This window comes from Molothrus ater, chromosome 8 (assembly GCF_012460135.2).
Source record: "Molothrus ater isolate BHLD 08-10-18 breed brown headed cowbird chromosome 8, BPBGC_Mater_1.1, whole genome shotgun sequence".
NCBI lineage: Eukaryota > Metazoa > Chordata > Aves > Passeriformes > Icteridae > Molothrus > Molothrus ater.
Genome location: NC_050485.2, coordinates 18,695,019 through 18,714,402, shown reverse-complemented (window position 1 = coordinate 18,714,402; position 19,384 = coordinate 18,695,019). Strand labels below are relative to the sequence as shown.

Genomic DNA, 19,384 nt, shown 5'->3' with positions numbered 1-19,384 from the left:
CCCAACTCGAAGAGACAAAAAATGAAAGCCTCTCTCTCCTCTCTGTCTCCCACTCTGCCTTTTCTCTCGTCAAATGACTGCATAAACTTCTGCGAAGATTCTTCGTACCAGGCGCTGTACGCGATGCCCAGGGCGCCAGTATCAATCTAAATTCGCTCCCACGAGAGTGAAGGGGAAGTTTTTTCCTCTCCCCGGTGTGAACACTTAAGGGATGCGTGTGTGAACACTTAAGGGATGCGTGTGTGAACACTTCAGGGATGCGTCCCATACCCCTATCCCGGTTCCAGCAGCTCTGCTTCAGGAGCCGCCGTGCCGGGGTGGCACAGTTTGGTGAGGAAACAACTTTCTTCCCCCTGGGGCTGGGGCTGGATGGGGTGGCGGTGACAGCGGTCACGGCCGCAGCCCCGAGCCGCCGGTGCCGCGGGGAGCGCGGAGCTGGGGGGACAGAGGCTGTGCCTGGGGAGAGGCTGACGGAGCGAAGCGAGAAGCCCTCGCTCTTTTGGTTTCTTTCCAAACATTTTTAGCAGAGGAAGGATGTAATAACATGCCACGGGCAATAAATCACATTCTAGCTACTCCCCCTGGCTCTCCTCCCCCCGCCCCCGGCCCCTCTATAGCGGGAGGGGCGGAGGGGCTGCCAGCAGAGCGCCGCGGCCGCCGGGACGAGCAGAGCAGAGCAGAGCAGCGCCTGCCCGCCTCCTCCAGCCGCCCCAGCATGGAACTCCGCGCCCTGGCGCTGCTCGCCTTCGCCCTGGCCGTCATCTCCCTCTCGGAGGGTAAGTGGGCTGCGGGGCCGCGCCGCTGCTGCCGGGAGCCCGGCCGGGAGCGATGGTCCCGCGGAAACCCCCGCTCTTCCCCCTCTCCCCGCTCTTCCCCCTCTCCTCGCAGCTGCACCGCTCCCCCGGCTCGGGCTCCGGCCACGGCTCAGATGTGTCTGGTGAGCCAAAGCGATGGCTGTGCAAAGCTGGAAGCAGGCGGGCTCCCATTCCTCCCTCTCCTCCATCCCTCCCTGGCTTTTTTCAAAAAGCTGGCCAAAGCGGTCCTCTGCCAAACTCGCCCCAGATTGAAGTCGTCTGGGGGAACACTTTCAACAGCGCTCCGTCTGCAGGGAGGTGGTTTGGCTGCTAAATATGCATATCGCCTTTCCCTCTAACAAAAAAACCCCAACCCTAAAAGTTAGCAGGAATTAGAAACAGGCGGTTGTTCGGTACCTCTTCTGTCCGCTATCGTGGTCTATCTTCCCTCAATCAGGGCAGAGCTGAGCCAAAGTGGTCACTCGGCAGGAATTTACCGCACGGGGATGTTTTGGGGTGCAGGGAGCTGCCGTGACAGGGGGGTCCGCGGGCTGGCGGCGTGGGGCGCGCAGCCACATCCGACCCGCAGCGCCGAGTCGCAGCCCGCCCGCCCCACGCCGGTCCCCGGGTGTCGCGCCCGCAGCCCGGTGGCAGCTCCAGCTGCCCGGGTTACTCTGCCAGCTGAGCTCCGTGGAAGCCTCCGGAGACAGCGGACACCCGCGCTCCTTGCCCCTCGTGTCGCGGGGAGCCCTGGGCTCCGGGCGGGACAAGGGCTCTGCCCGCCACATCTGAGCATCCTCCGGACGCTTCTCCTGCGGCTGGCAGAGATTTGCCATCTCTTGTCCCCTCGTCGAATGTCCTCTGGCTGGATTTTCACACCTCCGCTCCCATTCTGTTCTCCTGTTCTGGCCAACGAAACTTGGGTGTTCCCCACCCAGGGAGGTGGAGGATGCCCTCCGGTGCCCTCCTTGTTTAGCTTGAGAGAGTTAGTTTTCCCCGAAAATTTCCCTGTGCCTTTCCGCACAACAGCCCCGTCCCGCTGGAGCACGGAGCCCACCTGCCCCGGAGAGGCCCCAATGTCCAGGGCAGGTGGGCTCCAGCCCCCGCCGCGTTCGCCGCATCCACCGCCCCGGGGCCGCGGGATGGGAAGCGACAGCGGCAGGTAGCGAAGGCAGAGCCGGGGGACCACGGGTGGCAGTGCCAGCTCCAGCCCCCGGCTGCCAGCGTCACCAGCTGCCGAGCGGGCAGGTACCTGAGCGGGCTTCCCTCGTCTCTGGAGGGAGGAAGGGACAGGGGCTCTCATCCCCCTTACCGCCCGCTGGCAGCCTTTGCTCAGGGCTGGGAGGCCGGCAGAGCTGCCCAGCTGCAGCCCGGTTCGCCCCCAGCGCGGCTGCTCTCCTTCGCTGGCAGCGGGACACGCGTGTGTCGGGATAAGTCGGGATAAGTGTGTGGAGACCTGGCCACCTGAGGGAGGAAATGGCTCACAAGGGCTGGAGAGAAACTAGTGTAAGCAAAGTGACCCCGCCGTCTCGAGGTGTTTAGAGTGGAGGTTTTTGCCTACTTTGCGTGTCATGAAGTGCTCTCAGCCCTGATCCCGATGAGGGCTTGCAGGGCTGCCTTGTGCTGGGGAGCAGGTGAGCTCTGAATTCTTCTTAGTTGCCTGGTAAAGCTGTGTGTCTGTCTATCCCAGCCTCACTTTCCAGGGAAATGGAGCTGTTCTACACTTAAAAAGTTATCAGCCATCTCCTGATAATGACAAATGCACCCTAGGCTGAACAGAAGTAAAATTATTTCCTCAAATGTTTTGTCTGTTTATGTCCATTCTGCTTTCCTGGATATAGATTCCCTCTCTATTCAAGCATCCAGAGCTTCCTAGCTCACACAGCATGTTACTGATAACTGCAGCAGAACTGGCAACTGACTTCTTCCTTACTGTCCTGCTTCAGTGTGGGTAAGGAGAAGCAGATCCCTGTGGGATGAAGTAGGTACTGTCCAGCACTGACAAGTGGCCACTCTGTGAGAGACCTTTGTGTGTGCTTTGTCTCTAGAGAGAATCTGTCAGCAAAAGTAGGTGCTCAGAGCCAACAAAACTCAGCTTGAGTTGGAAAACAATAAAAGTGTTTATTCTTTAAAAAAATTCCAAAACACAAACTTCTAGTCGAGGCCAAAAGAGATGTTCTCTTTGTTAGGTTGAAGGAATGACACTGAGATGTCAAACTAGCATCTGTCTGTTCTGTAACTTTTGACTCTATTCGTCCATTTGAACCGAATGTGCCAGACACAGAAAGGTCTCAAAAGTTTTGTGTGCCATCAGTTGCATGCTTTCATGTAATAAGGCAATTAACACATTTTACTAATTTGCTGTACTGAGAGAATGGCTTCAGCTTGTACTCAGTGTTTGGTAGCTGTCAGAGAACTCACAGTACAAATTGGTTGATAAATTAATCAGCTTAATCAGCTCTAATGTACATGCAACAATATGTTTCAAATTTTGAAAAGGGATAAGGAATGTGTTTGTCAGCCTCAGAGTAAGACCAGAAATATTCTCATCCTAAATTACAGCCTCCAAATGGCCCCTTCCCTCTCCTACTTTTGGAAGATTGGGGTTCATGTGTTGGAAGATGCCACACGCACCAGTTTCCCCTGGTTTTGAGCCTTGTTGGTGGCAGGGTGAGACAGGAGTCACTGATTCCCTGTTGGGGATACAGAGAGCTGACCCAGTGGGTGTCACTCCCTGGTGCTCAGTGCCTGCTCCTGGTCACCAAGAGAGGCACACAGAAATAAATACCAAAGGGATTCTTGTGCTGGGAGGGGGTTTGCCATTTCACTGCACACTGGGGTAACAGCACACTGATACTGGGGCTTCCCCTCTTCCTTGCTGTGCTGGATGCCTTTTCTTAGGCAGGAAACAACTTTGGGACTTATGTTTAGTCATGGTTAAACTGTCTCTGCTCCTTATTTATGGTATGGGATTGAAAATCCCACCTCGAGTCTGAGGGAGGACAGGATTGCATTATCAAATCGTGGATCTGAACAGTTCATCTCTTGCACGTTGTTTAAATTAAAGCTGGCTTAATCTTGGTTGGGACAAGCTTGCAGAGACGCTATCACTGCAGCTGTGCTGAGAGTTGTGTGACTGTATTCAGTTTCAGCCTCCCTTTCCAATACAAATCCACAGATGTGTAGCTGTCAGGCACAGATTTGCAGTGGGAAATCCCAGTGCCTTCCTCACTCCTTTCCACATCAGCACTAGGCAGTTTAATCCGTGTTCTCAGGGTTCACTCTGTAGCCCTCCTTCCTCCTCCCCCTGCAGATTATTAACTCACAGGTGGAACCACTGTTTGCAGTGGCAGAAAACTGATAGAAAAGTCCTTCATTTTTTTTGATTTATAGTCCAGATTCTAGTGTGAATCACGAGAAGCTCAATTCCCACTGATTAATTCCTCTCCAGTGGGATCTGATTCTGCCTCATCTCTTGGTAGAGACACCGGGAAAAAAACGGGCTTCTCTCCTCAGGACGGGCCAATTTCACCCTGTTGTCTGTGGTTATGTGTGCTAGAGACAGGCATCGATTAATGTGCAATATATGTAGATCTGCTGCGCTTGAAAATCTGTCTCTTTTCTCACCTTCCTAGACAGCTGTTTAGGAATTCCAAGCCCTTCCCGGCTCTTTATCTCCCCATTTGCCTTGAAAGGGAACTGGGTTTGGATGCTGCAAGTATTCCTGTGTGGCTAAACAAACAGGATGGCAGATTGCCATATGGGATCTCAAGCCCTGCCAGATCTAGATCAGACCATCTACAGCATGATCCAGATTTTAAGGGTTAGGTGTATGAATTTAATTCCTCCCAGAGGCTGAAAACTGCTCCACTGGGAAATTCTTTAAAATCTTAGGCATCTCTTAGACTTCCAGGCAAGGCTTCTGTGCTGGTATTTTATTGTGCATGGAGCTTTCAAACTTACAGTCCGGGTGAAGACCTTAGGTGCACTTGATTGCCAGTAATTAAGTTGTCCCATAGAGAAATCGGGCAGCAGAGGCTGTGGTGGGCGCCAGGCTGCTTTTCTCAGTCCTGCATGCATATACATGGCAGATTTTTAGCCTAAGGGGTTAAACTTAATTCTGTCCCTAGTGATGCCAGTGACAGAACTCTCATCCAGCCTGGTGGCCTCTGAATAGTGTATTGAGGACGCCCTGGCTGATAAGTGTCTCCTCGATTGCTCTACTTAGCCGCAGGCTAGAAATTCAAAAGACTCCGAGTGTCTTATGTGAAACCGCTGGGATCTCGCATCTCTGAGCCGCACCCCTTGTGCGGGTACCTCTGCTGGGAGCCAGGGCTGGCTGCGGTGGGGAAAGGTCAGCTGGGCCCTGGGAACGCCTGCAAAACCAGAGCTTTTCTGTAGCCACTAAGTCCCCTGTGAAAAGCCTGCACCTGAGCCAAGCCGGTTTGATCTGAACTCCCTGGAATTCATCTCTTTCTTCTGGCTACCTTCTAATTTGGCCTCGGGTCAAAATCGTTTGAGTAGAACAACACGGAGGACAAGTGCCCCCTCTTTTGGCCTTTATCTTGTCTAATTACGGGGAGCATCCCTGTACAATGGCGCGGCTCCTTATTCTAATCTCTTCCATTTTACTTATCTCCATCTTCTCTCCCTCTTCTTTTGTCTTCCAAAATCCCACGCACCCTTGTTGAAAGGCCGGGCGCTGAGCTGAATGGATTGTGCTCTGAGCTGTGGGCAAATGCTCTCCCAAAGCTACAGCTTTTCTGCTGCTTTTTTTCCCCACCTGCCCATTTGGAGGGCGTTCTTTCTGTGAGCCCTGAGCGGTGTATCTGTGCTGCTGACCGGGAGCCAGAGGTAACGTGTCCTTTCCCTCCCTTTGTCCCGCAGAGAAACCCGTCAGCCTGACTTACCGATGTCCCTGTCGATTCTACGAGAGCAACGTGGCAAGAGCCAATATTAAGCACCTCAAAATCCTCTCCACACCCAACTGCTCGCTTCAGATTGTGTAAGTCTCTCGCTCTTTTCAGCTGGGTGCAAATCTGGGGTGTCGAAAAGAAGGGTCACAGAGCTGGTGCCTGCTCTGGTGGTTGAATTTCAGTCTGCTTCATGCCATGATTCCCAATTCATCTCTTCAACCCTGTGTCAGAGACATTGGACCCTGCTTTACCCCACGTAAAGGAGCCCAGCTGTTGTTTCCCAGCTGTGTTCTCTGTGATCTCCCTATCACCGTGTGATCCCGTGTGCTGTTCCCCCCGTGGGTATGTGAGCAGCAATGTCAGACAGGCTGTGCACTGCCTTGGATGTGGAGCTTCACACCTTGGGTGAAACCTTCATAGTGATCTGAGTCTTCTAATGGGTCACTTCTCCATGGAGTGGAGCTAAACAAGCGAAAGGAATTCCTGTGTTTCATGTATCCTCTGCAGGAGGTACGGACCCTGGAAATGTGATGGCTTAATCTAGGGACGCTTGCCAGGCAGGGACTGACTCAGTAAATTGCAGCAGAACAGAAAAATGGGCTCCCAATGGAAAATAGCCTCTTTTTTTTTGCTGGAAAAGCAATCCTCATTTTCAGAAAACATTGGGATTTTGTTTGTAGATCTTTGTAGATTTGTGTGTGTATGTTTTAGGAAGGTCTTTTTTGTTCACTTCTTCATGGGTGACCCCCTCTCAAAATTCAAAACCTTCTGAAGAAAAAAAAAAAACCCAGCATTCTTCTTTTCATTGCAAGGGAACCTTACTACTCTCAACTTCTGTTAACCCCTCTATAAAAGGGTGTCAGGGACTAGGTTTGGTTTCTGTGCAGTGATCCCATTACTGGTTCTGTCTTTGACCCATATGTTGATCCCTTTCTCTTGTAACTCAAATGCTGTAAAAATCAATTTTTGTCATTCAAAACCTTTGCACTCAGAAAACTGATGTGGTTTCATGAGATTGCTCAGGAATGTATGTGAGCGTGTATCCATCATGAACCAATTTTTATTAGTATGGGGTTTTTTTCTGTCTTGAAGCACTCTGTGTATATCACACACATTTTATCATGTGCTTCTGCCTTAGGATTTGGTGGAGGACAGTGAGAAAAATGTAAGCCTCAGCTGAGAAATAATTTCCTTTCAGAAAAATGGCAAAACCAGCTGTGACTAACTCCGATCTCTACCTATAAACAATTTTGGCAGCAAGCATGCACTAGTGCATGGATTTGTGCTCTGGGACTGTCAGTGATGTCATAAGAATCCCAGTGCTAAGGCTTTTTAAATGATTTGGAATTATCTGGAGTAGTTTCAAGAAAATGTCAGCATTTAAGACAGGATAGAGTATATATTTATCTCTTAACATAGGATTATAGTAATTAGAGATAAATAAGAGCATGAAATGCAAAACCAGAAACATCTCACATTCTTGCCTATTCCTGACCCAAATGTGTTTGTGTGGGGTACACACAGAACATATGAACGTATAGTTGACCCTGTTTTTGTTACTTTGACAAGTAAGGTACTTGATACATCCCTCCAAATACCCTTGAAACATGACTTTAAACTAGGTCTTCATCAAAACAGGAGATGAAATAAGTCAAAACCAACACATGAATTTCTCATCTTGATTAATTTTAAGCACTAAACAACAAAGGTGTAAATAAATTAGAAGTCAATTTTCAGGAATAGAGAACTAAGTGAAACATACAGTTGCTAGGAGATATTTTGTGGGTTTGTCGTTTGGGATTTTTTTGTTTTGGTTTAGGTTTTTAGTTTTGTTTTTGTTTGCTTGTTTGTTTGTTTTTTCACAAGTATATTTTCCTTTCTGGTTAAGGGGAGTTGTACTTGAACAAAAAGCCTAAGATCAGGCTTTTGTCTTTCATTCTATTGGAAATTATCTCTCCAAATCCAGTGAACTCCTCTGTCAATGTCTACTTCTACAAATTTCCTTGCTACACTAGTTTCCTTGCTTTTCAGTACCGGGAAATGAGCATTTTTAGCAAGTAGACACCTAAACCAGTCCAGGTTAAACACTCCATACAATTTCCTGTGTCTCTTCCTTGCACATGGAACAGGGACTCACAGGCTCAGAAATGAGTGTCTGAAGAAATGAGTGTGTCAGTATGAGGTGAGAGGAATTGTGTTGAATGTGGCTGGAGACTGGTTACGTGTGCTTCTGCTTCTGTACCCTGTGAGGTCAGCATAAGAATTCCCAGGCATTGCTAACATCAGCAAATCCATTCTTACACACTGTTGGTATCACTTAACTGGAAATGCTCCAGCTTGGCACTGCTGTAAGGGAAATATGAATCAGGCCCATTCATCTCTGTGCTGGAGCAGGGTTTGCAAGACTGATCCTTGATGTGTTTATGTTACAACTGTATCGTTGCATAACTTCAGAGCAAGGAGCCTTTTTGACCTTTTATTTCTTACACCATCGTTTTATATTCTGCAGATTTCATTTTATAAAGGGAGGAACATTATGGCTTCTGTCCAGCAAATGTTTAAACAAGTACTGAACTTATTCATATGGGCACTTCCATAAAGTTGCTGTTCTCTGCACTTTCCCAAGGCAGGCAGGCTGTTAAGAGGGAAATTTTGGAGCAGCTGGGGCAGAGGCAGGGTGCTGCAGGGAATGTGGGAGATAACAGCTCTTTCGAGATCCTGAGATCCCTGGAGGGTGAAACCTGTTTCTGAATGAAAGATTCAGAGACCCCAAGTGTCAAACGCACAGAGAATTCAAATTAGCTAAAAAATTTGTTGTGGGAAGCACAGCTTGGACATCCAGGAGAAACCCCTCAGGAGGTTTCTGCCTTGGGTTCCAATGCTGAGTGAATGCATGAGGAGAAACTTGCCTCTGGCACTATGGCACTTTCAGTTGTCCTCCTCCCTACAACCTGTTAATTCAGTCTTGAATAAAACAAAAAGCTAACAAGTGACCACACCCTTTCTTTCAGAACATCCATGAGGTGTCTGTCCTCAAAAGATGTGAAACTTCAGTTTTGGGTTGAATTTTAAAGCTGTTCTTAATCAATTACTTGCAAAAATTACCTAAATTTACCATGTCAGTATTTCCAAATGAAATTTTTCTGTTGATGACAGTGAGCTCTCGTTCACGGTCCAGGTGTGAATTGGAAGTCTTAGATTCAAATTTTGTGTCTGTTCTGCTCTCACATGATTCCCAGTAGAGACCACAAGAGCCTGTCAAAGGAGACAGATGGTTTCCAAGCCAGGGATATTTATAATAGGTGAGGGAGGTCAAGGATGGGAGAAATAACTCATCCTCTTCATGGGTTAACCAAAAGCAGCACTGGCACCCAAGGAAAATAAGGCACAGTGTGGTGGGGTTGGTATGGGCTAAGGAATTTGCACACCAGACTCACTCTGACTTTTCTCCTTTGGCAGTGCAAGGCTCAAGAGCAACAGCAAGCAAGTGTGCATTGATCCCAAGTTAAAGTGGATCCAGGAATATCTGGAGAAAGCTTTAAACAAGTAAGGCAAGAGACAAATGGACTTAACAGCTAACATCCTGAATTATTAAAGGGTAGAACATTAAGGGCTGGCTTTTACCATGTGGACAAAGTACTTGTGGAATCAGATATTGTTTCAAAGAAGGGTTTGGAGTTGACATAATTTGTATTAAAACAACAGTTTCTAATATATCTTAGATGTTAAACTATGAATTTTGCCAGGGTTTGAGGCAAAAATTGTGTTAATGAGTATGTTCTGGGGTCCCAAACTCATCCTCTTCAAAAAAAAAAAAAAAAAGCTGTTCTCCCAAGGAAAATTCTTCCTTTAATGTCCTTTCTTCCCCAGCCAAACTACAATTTCTTCAGAATCTATATAATTCCGGTGTCTTTGGAGCCCCTTCTCCATGTTACACTGGGTGTCTGCTTGCACAGGCAGCTGAGGCCTTGGGATTCTTGGTGCTAAAAATTGTTTCTCTGCTGCCCACTGTGGAATGCTGTTAATGCTGGCCAAGGCACGAGGGGCTACCATGAATAAGTCTTTCCCACAATACCAGGGGAAAGCCAGCCAAACTTGGCAAATTCAGACTTTTTAAATCTGTTTTTATTCCTCTTGAAAATGGTTGATCATGCCTACTTTGAGGTGGACTCAGCCCATCTCTGTTCAATGTTATGTTGAAAAGAGCAGCACTGAGCACATTTTTGTGCTGAGCTGCAGGGGAGGGCCCCAGCCCTCCAGCACTGAGAGGTGGTACATACCAAAGGATGGTACAAAGCATTCCCTTGCTTGCCCAGAGCCCTGGGCTGAGGGTGATCCAGCAGCAACATTTTGGCCAGCTAGCCTACCTGTGCACTCAGTATCCCTGCCACCCTTGCCATCACATTCCCACCCCACCGTAACTGCGCTGTAACCCTGCTGAACCTTGTCCCTCCTGCATCTCTAGGGTGAAGGCAGGGCTGGAATCCAATCATTTGCCAAAACAATGTATTATTGGGGAAGGTGTGACCCCAGGGCAGATGAGGGGCACAGGTACCTGAATCCACTGTTTCCTTTGTAAATGCATCTGCCAAACAAGGGTCAGAGTTAAAAAAAGAAAAAAAAAAATATTTGTCCCCCTGTGTTTTCACAATAAGCAAGGGGGAAAATGCCACCAGAAGCAGAGAGATTCCTCCATGTGTCCTTTTTTGGGACTGCACTGGGGCCAAGAGTGAGGAAGAAGAAGGAAGGAAGCCAGCTAACTAAGGCAATGTGATTCCAGCCCTGATAGCTCCTCCCATCTCATCTGATGCTCAGTGCCTTCTTTGCTGCCAGCACTCAGCCCTTTTGTCCTCTGGACAAATTCTCTGCAGTGGTAATCCAGGTTAATGCTGCCAGAATGGCTTTGGGTTTAGGCACAACTGAACCTAAGAGCAGGATGTGGCCCATGCTGAATATCCTAGGGACCTGAGCCAGTTGGTTTTACAAACTGGGAAAACCTGCTCAAGTTTCTGTTTGCTATCATCCCCAACCTGAGACTTAGGAGGCGTTTTAGAAATCTGCAAGGTTGGGCAAATATGATTATGTGCCTGTCTGACTTAGGGGAGCAGCTCAGCTGGAACCTGTTCTGCTCTCACTCCCACTAGTGAAGATCTGAGACCAGCTCTGCTGAAACCAGTGAGTCTGCCTGATCTCCAGCCAGATTCTGGGTTCTGTTTACCAAATGCTAATACAGAAGCGATTCTGCCAATTTGGTGGATTCATCCTGGTTTACATTGAGTAACAAGAGAGAATTTGGTCCCAGCTTTGTGAAATAAGATGACAGAAAGCATATATCTCCATCACCTAATCCTGTAATCATGGCATTGTGTTCATTTTCCAACTAGTAATGATAGCACCAGTGGCATTTTCATGCTTCACAGACAGTCAGGGCTCTGTCTGTAGCATTTTCACAAGGCATGTTTTTGATATATTTTAGTGCACAGCTTTGACTTCTTCAATGAAATGTACTTTGGAATATATTTATAGCGCATCAAACAATTCATATATTTGAATTGGAGCCATATGAATGTTGGTAGTTTAAAACACCGATATCCCTCTAAACTACTAACAGCTTGTAAAATGAATCTATATAGATCTATAAATGTTAATGTAGCTATCAGTTTCAATCAGCCATATATTATATTTTTTCACTTGTACCGAAATTGTATGAAATGTGACATTACCCTATATGCACTAGCAATAAAATGGCTAATTGTTTCATGTTATGAAAACCCAATTGTACATGGGAATTTATTTTTCTGGAATAAAATCAATACGTTTTGTAGAAAGGGCTCTTGTAATTGCTTAAGTAGAATCCAAACCATGAAGACATCTTAATCTATACCAGTACTTCAATATGAAAATATCTTCAGTGTTATAATCTGCAGCTAGGAAGGGCAAGGAAAAATTCTTAAAATAGTAGTCCAATACAGTTTAATATGAAACCAGAAATGGTTTTTACTAGGGAATTATTTTGCTCACTAATTCTGCTTAGCATTTATTATTGCTTTATATTCATCACATCTCCATGTAATATACACATGAGACATCAGTCAAACACATTCAGGCTGTCAGGAATACAAATTCCTTAACTGGCTTTAAAAATCATTGTGCAGCTGCTGTGGCCACCATCATCCAACATTCATCCACTGTCATGTTAATACAGTCCCACTTCAGAGCTCCCCTTGCTTCAGGATGCCGGAGTCCATTAAGCTCAGTGGCCACTGCAGGAGAGATTTGATGGATCTGGAGAAGATAACAAAGTCACATGGGAAAAATCTTTCCATTAAGCCAGCTGGGAGAAAGGAAAAGAAACTCTGAATGTGTAGGGGCTGGCTGTGTTGGCAGCCAAGCCCTGCTGCTGCCTTCCAAACCCTGGTGTGGCAGCTCCTCCTAATTTCTAACCTAATTTGTAAGTAACAGGTGAAATACATGGTTCCAGAAGAACAACCTCCCAGTATTCCACCAAGCATGTGCTGGGTCAAGGGCCCACACAAAGGGGGACAATGTGGGTGATTATTTTTACAGCCTTGTTTTAAGGCACCAAATGCCTTGAAACCCCCTCAGAGTAGCCACTGGTTCTTGCTGATGTCAGCAGGAATACTGGGTGGGAAGCCAGAAATCTAGCTCCCCCTCTGCTTCCTCTGTACCTCAGGGGGAACTTTTTGGATGGTGAGGCTCCTGACTGAGAAGTTCTGGAAGGCATTTGAGGAGGCCTTGGCATTTTGGGTAAAGGGGCTGTTCTGGCCTCAGGGTTTGCAAATGTTCTTCCACCAGAACACTTTTACTTGTCTGGCATTTCTCTCAGACAGAGGTTGTCTGAAAGGGGATTTGACATTACACCCTGCCAGCAAGATATGAAGGGACCATAAGATAAATGTGAATGAGGCCTTTGTATATGGATAATTTATGGCAGTCTTTTTTTTGTATTTTTCTTTTAATTTAGACCACGTCATCGCACTCATAAAAAAAAGCAACAGAAGAAACGGGGCCCACTCTGCCCTTCCCGTGCAACACCACTAAAGTCTCCAGGGAGAAAGAATGGTAGGAGGCATTAGTTTCTGAGCTGGGACACCTCAGGTTGAAGTCCCTGCTCTTCCACTGACCATGTTATGGGGCCTTGGGCAAATATATTAGCCTATCCAGACCTCCATTTCCCCCCATATTTGTTGAGGATAACATATCTCCCCTTCCAGCAAAAGAGTATTATAGAGATGAAACTCTCAAAACAGGTGGAAAGCTTAGCTACAACAGATGTGGGATGATTTTCCCATTTTATAAATGGGAATTATAAAATTTGCAAAATTTTACAAATGGGAAACTGGACACACAAAGAGACCAAAATAAACTTGAAGCAAAGACAAAGTCAAAAACAGGGTGACGGTTTGGGAGCCCTATTTACTTTAGTTCCAATATCAAACTGACAGAGTTAAACTATAACAGCTGTGAATTTGCCACTGGTGTTTTTTAATGAGAAATGCAGCACCACGTGGTGACAGCATGATGTGGTGCATGGGTGACTGGTTGATGCCCTTCCTATGGGAGATGCTAGGCAAGTCCCAGAGAATGATGTTATACATGCCAGTGCTCTGGATGTCCCAGGTTTTTGTTCCTCACAGGGTTGGTTTGTCCTGCATTTCTGCACCAAGAGATATAGGGTTACTGCTGTGGGATGTTGGAAAAGATATCTCTCGAGGAGAAGTTTTCCTCATGGTTTAGTCATTGTCTTTGTGCCTAGATGAGTTTTCTGAGACTGCCTTTACTGGGAGTCACAGTCTCTAGCTGTGGTCACAGAGCCCTAGCTGTCCAGCAGGCATTGCAAGAGGTGTTTGTCAAGACGAGCTGAGACATCAGTATTTGAATAGCTGGTGTTTACCCTCTGACACTTGTCACTCAGTGACCTCATCTAGGTTGCAAAAGGCCACCAGCCTGGAGCAGGAATAGGAGTCACTTCAGACAAAACCTGGAGGCCACCAGCACAAAGTGGCTCCTTGTTCTGGGTGAACCACACACACGAGACACTTGCATTTTGCTGTGATGCCTAACCCACACTCTCCTGGGTACCATGCTCACACTGAGCATGGCACACTCCATTTGTCTGCACCCCACCTGGGCTGCCTCCCTCAGCCCTCCAGGCCTCACAGGCTTACTGTGCAGTGCCTGCCTGCCTGTCACCTCACCTCACTGGGCAGCTGCTCACCACAAGCTCTGGTGTGGTCCCCAGCTGCTCACACCAGGTGAGGTCCCAGGGCAGGGAGGCTCAGGGGTGGCTCCTGGCTGGCAGAACACTGGCTGCCTCTACTCTCCAGCCACCCCACGGTGGAAGCCAAACAAGAGCAGAGCATGGGCTGCCCTCTACGTTCCTCCATCCTCACAGAGACCTGGCACTCTCTGGAGCTGCAGTCCATGATCTCCATCAGAGTTGTGGGATAGGAGCAAATAGAGGAGGCATTCCCAGTGCCACTTGCTCTGCTACTGGGGCTGCTCACAAATGATTAATCTCTCCTTTCCCTGCTGTATTTTTTGCCGAGTTTCTTTGCCCACCAACAATTCTTTGCTCTGGCTTTCAAGTCCAGAATAAGCTTTCTGGCCAGCCTTCCTACTGTATTAGTTCTGAACACTTTACTAACTGTGATGAGCACAACCTGCCCAAAATAACACCCATTGCTGGGTTTGCCTTGCTGGGTCCCAGTAGCTCCTTGTGGAGAACTCCCAAAATGTCCAGCAATTACTGGTTGAGGGGCTGCCTTTGGGTTAGTCCAGACACAGATTTGCTGTTTGACTAGGCCTGATAGCAAAGCTTTTGCAACTGAAATAAACCTTAATAGTGTTTCACTTTCTTCTTCATCAACAGGAGGTTCAAGATGTAAGAGGCAAGCATTGTAAGCCGTCTACAGGATTTCTTACTGTAGGACCCAGAGAGCAGATAACCAGTATTAGGGAATGAATACATTTCACTGTTAACATGCAGCACAAAAGCAACGCTTCACGCATTTCCAAAGGTTTTTCTCTTGGTTCTTTTTGGTGGGGTTTTTTTTGTTTGGTGTTTTTTTTTCCCCTTGCACAAATTGGCTTGCTTTCATAGTGCTATTTTTATATAGTAAGATGTAACTATTTGAGAAAAATATGAATTTATACAGGTTGGTTTATTACCTAGCACTGGGGGCAGATACCAATTTAAACTAGCCCTGTTATTATATGATATTTTATTTCCTTTGTTGTGTAGAGGTCCTGCTTTATTTAACTTTCTTTTGGTTCATGCAAGTCTCCTGGAGTTTTAAACCTAGAAGGACATGAACTGTACAGTGCAATGATGTTGTGTAAGTGGTGGTGGAACTCCTTGCCTCCAGAAGTCATAGAGGCCAAGAGCATAGGAAGGCTCAAAAGCATCAGACTGATGACAATAGACAACATTATCCTGAGTGGCATTTACAGATATTTTGGGTGAGTGATTAAACTCACGGCTACAGGGCTAAAGCCCTTCTCTGAAGATCAGAACCCTTGCTGACAGCTGTGAGCAGCTGGATCAATGCACATCTGGTATTGCAAGGTGCTAATACTTGGTTTGTAGTAGTTCTGTGTGTTAGGAGCCACAACACAGTTCTGATGTCATCTGGCATTTCCTATGTTCCTGTGTCTTTGATGATAAATTTAGCAAAAAAAAGGAATAGGTTATTAAAGCTCTGACCACAGGATCATGTTGCAAGCTGCTGGAGGAGTCAGATACGCTGCCATGCACCAGGGATCTCCCAGCCATCCACAGGAGGTGACTTCAGCTTGCCTGTCTGGCTTTGCGCTGAAGTAGGCTGAGATTTATTCACCCTTCACCAACCATGAACATTTGTACCTGCCTGAGGGCAGCCACATCCCTGATTGCTCTGGAGATACCCAGAAGAGGATTTCTGGCCACACCTTGGAGAAGAGATGCCTGGGGCAGGAGGGGGTCTGTGCAGTTTGTGGAAGGAGAGGTGTTTCACAGGTGTGGAAATGAAGGCCAGCACTCCCAGTTCACCATCTATCAGGGGTTTGCTGGTGAGCAGGATAGCCTCTGGAATTCCCTTTGCAAAGCACAGCCTGGGACAGGCACCACTCCTTGCTCCGATCCCCTAAGCCAGAAGTTTCTTCCTCCTTATTCCTTCCTGTATACACAATATCTGCTACATGGTATGGAAAGACATCTGCAGCACTGCAATAATCATGTCATGCTGTGCACTGAGATCTGGGGGGAAGCACATTTGTGCAGCACAATGCTTGTGTTTGTGTGTATCTGTGTTTGTATTGTCAACAAAAAAAATGTTGTGAGAGTGTCTTTTTTAAGCTGGTTGATTCAAAAGAAATCTTCCCTCTTCCCTGCAGCCTGTGTCAGGAGCACTGAGAGGAGTGTTTCACACTCCCTTTTGTGGTAGGCAACTTTAGTGCCACAGAGGCACTTTGGCTATCCAGGGACTCCATTATTTCCATGTGGATTCAGGTAAAAATCTTGTCTTTTCCTTTCTGCAAAACAGGGCTATTGCAGAGAGGCCTTCAGCTGGGAACACCTCACCTCATTTGCTTTAAAGCAGAAACAAACTGCTGTGCCTAAAATATTTGTGTTTGTGATTTTGACATTCCTTTTGTTATCATTACCAGCCTGGTGCTTTAAGTATATTGTGTCTGTGTTTTGAAAGGTCTGGTACCACTGTACTTGATGAGATTGAAGTTTTGATTTAATATTAGTAGGATCAAATCCTCTCCTGGAAAGAGAAAGAAAGAAAGAAATTAATTTTATTCAGGGTTTTTTCTATGTTCTCTGGACTGTATTTGATATCCTAGGCTCCATTCCCTGTCCCACACATGCACCTGCATTTGCCAGTGGTTTGCTAGAGGTGGACATGTGAGTGTCCAAGCCAAGAATAACTGCAGAAAAAGTCACCCAGGAAAGTGCATCTTTCACACATAACTCCTGTCAAACGACAGCCTGAGTTCTGATTGATCCCCATTGCAGTAAATGGAGAATTAAATAATCCTCTGATTTTGATTCAGCAGCATGTCCTGCTCATTATGATAGGTATTATGACCATTTTGTTTCCAGGGGAAACTGTGGCATTCTGGTGAGAAGGTGGGTGAGAAGGTGGGCTAGGCAGATGGGACTGCACAGCCTTGCCAGGGCTCTGCTGCAGTCCTGATTATCAGGGAGTGCATCTGGGGTCAGCACCAGCAGGGACAGGTCCCTGGAACGTGCCAACCCCACGTTACTGCTGTGACAGGAGCAGAGATGGGCAGTGCTGGAGCACCCCGGCCAAACCCAGGCTCTGGATGGTATAGCCAGGTGGTGGAGGTACTGCAGGAAAGGGGGGCTCCTGTCAGCTTCTCCTCTAGGGGCTGCAGGGCTAGACCCTGCTAAAGCAAGGGCATTTGTTCCTGGGAGAAAGGCATGAGGAGCAGCAGGAGGAAATGCACTCCATGGAAGGCAAGGGACCTTGTGCAGCCAGGTGTTTGTGTGGTGCTTTGGGGCTGTCTGCCCCAGCCTCACACACAGAGACTGGGCCCTGACACCCCTGTGCTGCTGATGCTTCACTGCTCCTGTGTCTGAGCCCACTCAGGGCACGGGGCTGCTCTCAGGGGCCAGCAGCTGACCCTCCTCACCTGGGTAAGGTTGAGCACAGCATGAATGCAGGGGCAACACAGACCTGGCCAGAGACTTAAGTGAGAACCTTTTAAAAGCTTTCTCTTGTGTTGGACCAAATTCAGCCTTGAGTGAGAAGCTTTGCTGTCAGCCTGACTCTGTTTGCATCATGCACTGAGGAGAGCAGCCTTGCTCTTGGCACCAGAGGGATCAGTCTCTGGGCTGCCCCAGTGCACCACGTGTTTGTCCTGTCCATGCCACGACCAGAGCAGGCTGAGGAGCAGCACTGGCAGCATCTCACTTGGGGAGAGCACTTGGTGTTCCCTCCTGCCTTAAACTGTTGACCAAAGACAGAGTCAGGGAAAGGAAGCCTGAGGAGATGGGAGTGAGGTAGGGACCACATGTGAACAGGAGGGACAAGAGGTAACACTGAACCATGCTGAAAAAGCAGCTTCCATGAATGTGAAATCATCATGTGGGTATTTTCAATGTGCAGCTGTCAAATCCCAGTTTTAAGAGTAGATGGTATTTATTGCTGTGTCAATTTTTTATTTATACTAGCTTTATACTTTTATATATGTATATCTTATCTGAATTCTGCCTGAGGAAGAATGAAATGAAGGGTGACTTTGATGTGTTTTTGATTAGGGTGTTTGAGCAAAGGTGACTGTTTATTTTGCAATGAAAGCTTTTTTCAAAGTTAAATAAACACATTTTGTCAAAAATGCAGTTCCTATAGGAGTTTTTGTTGCCAATTTCCCTTTATTAGCCTCTAAAAGGTCCTTTTCTCTGGCAACTTGTTTTGAGTGATGTGATTTATAGCAGTCAAGGTTTTTTTGCAAACTCATCACCTAAAATTTGATTTTTTTTTTCTTAACATCCCACCAAGAAAATTGCTGTCTGAAAACACAAAACTTTGGTTGCCACAGAGAAGAAAACATGTACCATGACAAAAGGGCTGCATGAACTTCCCATCTTTCATTCCTTAAGAACTCTGTGTTGTCAGAATGTGGTAAATACTGTACTTTATATTTTTATTAAGTAAAAAGAAGTATCTTCCCAAATAATGTGAAAAGGGTTTTGTATTTGTGTTCCTGTAAGGCAGCTTTTATGGAGGAGTTATATTATGCTTTTGAAATTACTCCTTTCATAGAAAATTTTGAAAATAAACACTTTTATATTGTTGTAATTTCTCACATAAATGTGTATGCACTTAAAATTTTCTTAATAAAAATATATGTCTGAACAAAGTTTTTGCTTGATTCTATTTTTTTTTCTCCTCACAAATGAACAGCTACAATCTTCACTCAGAAAAACATTTAGATGTGGTTTGTGTCCAGTTTCAAGGATGCCTCCATATAGCCCCAATGCCCAGACTCTCTGCAGGGAACCTGAGGTGAAGGGCCCATGGGTCTGGCAGGGAGCAGCAGCTTAGCAGATTGAAATGTGCTTCAAAAGGAAACCCTTAACCATTTGCTCCCATAACAGAAACCTAAACTTCCTTTTTTTTTTTTTTTTAAATTTTTTACTCATTTCTTCCTGAAACTTGTCTCCTGCAGCAGTTTAGCTTCAATGGAACTGAGAGCTGTGAGCTGGTTTTGTTCCAGCAACAGAGATGCCATCATCATCATCTGTGCTGAAGGGGGGGATGAAAGTTTTTCTGAAAAGCATGAGGGGTAACAGGGAATGCATTGGACAAGAGCAGATGTGAACAACCCTGTCCTTGGGGCTGTTTTTCCCAGAGCACAGCAGGGTCAGTATTCAGTTTGGAGAGGGAAAAAAAATTAGAGGCTTGTAGAACTGACCTGAGGACCTGCAGGTACAATCCTAACTTGGATGATGTTGTAGGGAAAGTGCTGAGGGTTTCAAAACTATGGGTTGAAAACTGGTCTTTGTTCACTGCATCTCCCCATCTGCAAGTTCTCATGGCAAGGGGAAGCTGTTTCCTGAGGTCACCCTGTCCCTCCACACTGCCCTGCTCACACCTACTGCAACACAGGTGAATCCCAGCACTGTGTACAGTTCTGGCT

General features: G+C 46.7%; 1 protein-coding gene across 3 annotated transcripts; it reads left to right on the top strand.

Moving 5' to 3' along the window:
* The first annotated feature begins 670 nt into the window (after window positions 1-670).
* On the top strand, window positions 671-18,604 carry CXCL12 (C-X-C motif chemokine ligand 12). Of its 3 annotated transcripts, XM_036385828.2 has the most exons (5): window positions 671-776; window positions 5,682-5,799; window positions 9,170-9,256; window positions 12,696-12,793; window positions 14,604-18,604. In XM_036385828.2, exons 1-5 carry the CDS (start codon window positions 716-718, stop codon window positions 14,633-14,635), a joined length of 396 nt encoding a protein of 131 aa, XP_036241721.1. In that variant the 5' UTR covers window positions 671-715; the 3' UTR covers window positions 14,636-18,604. The 3 variants fall into 3 exon arrangements, with proteins under 3 accessions (XP_036241721.1, XP_054371600.1, XP_054371601.1); XM_054515625.1 differs by lacking the exon at window positions 12,696-12,793; XM_054515626.1 differs by lacking the exons at window positions 12,696-12,793; window positions 14,604-18,604 and having other exon boundaries at window positions 9,170-11,538.
* Window positions 18,605-19,384: the final 780 nt, after the last annotated feature.

What these genes read in the sequence shown, in the direction of transcription:
- CXCL12 (XM_036385828.2), top strand. Translation starts at nt 716, where the DNA reads ATGGAACTCCGCGCCCTGGCGCTGCTCGCCTTCGCCCTGGCCGTCATC. An exon ending in CGTCATCTCCCTCTCGGAGG is followed by an intron (nt 777 to 5,681) that starts GTAAGTGGGCTG and finishes TTTGTCCCGCAG; the next exon opens with AGAAACCCGTCAGCCTGACT. An exon ending in AACTGCTCGCTTCAGATTGT is followed by an intron (nt 5,800 to 9,169) that starts GTAAGTCTCTCG and finishes CTCCTTTGGCAG; the next exon opens with TGCAAGGCTCAAGAGCAACA.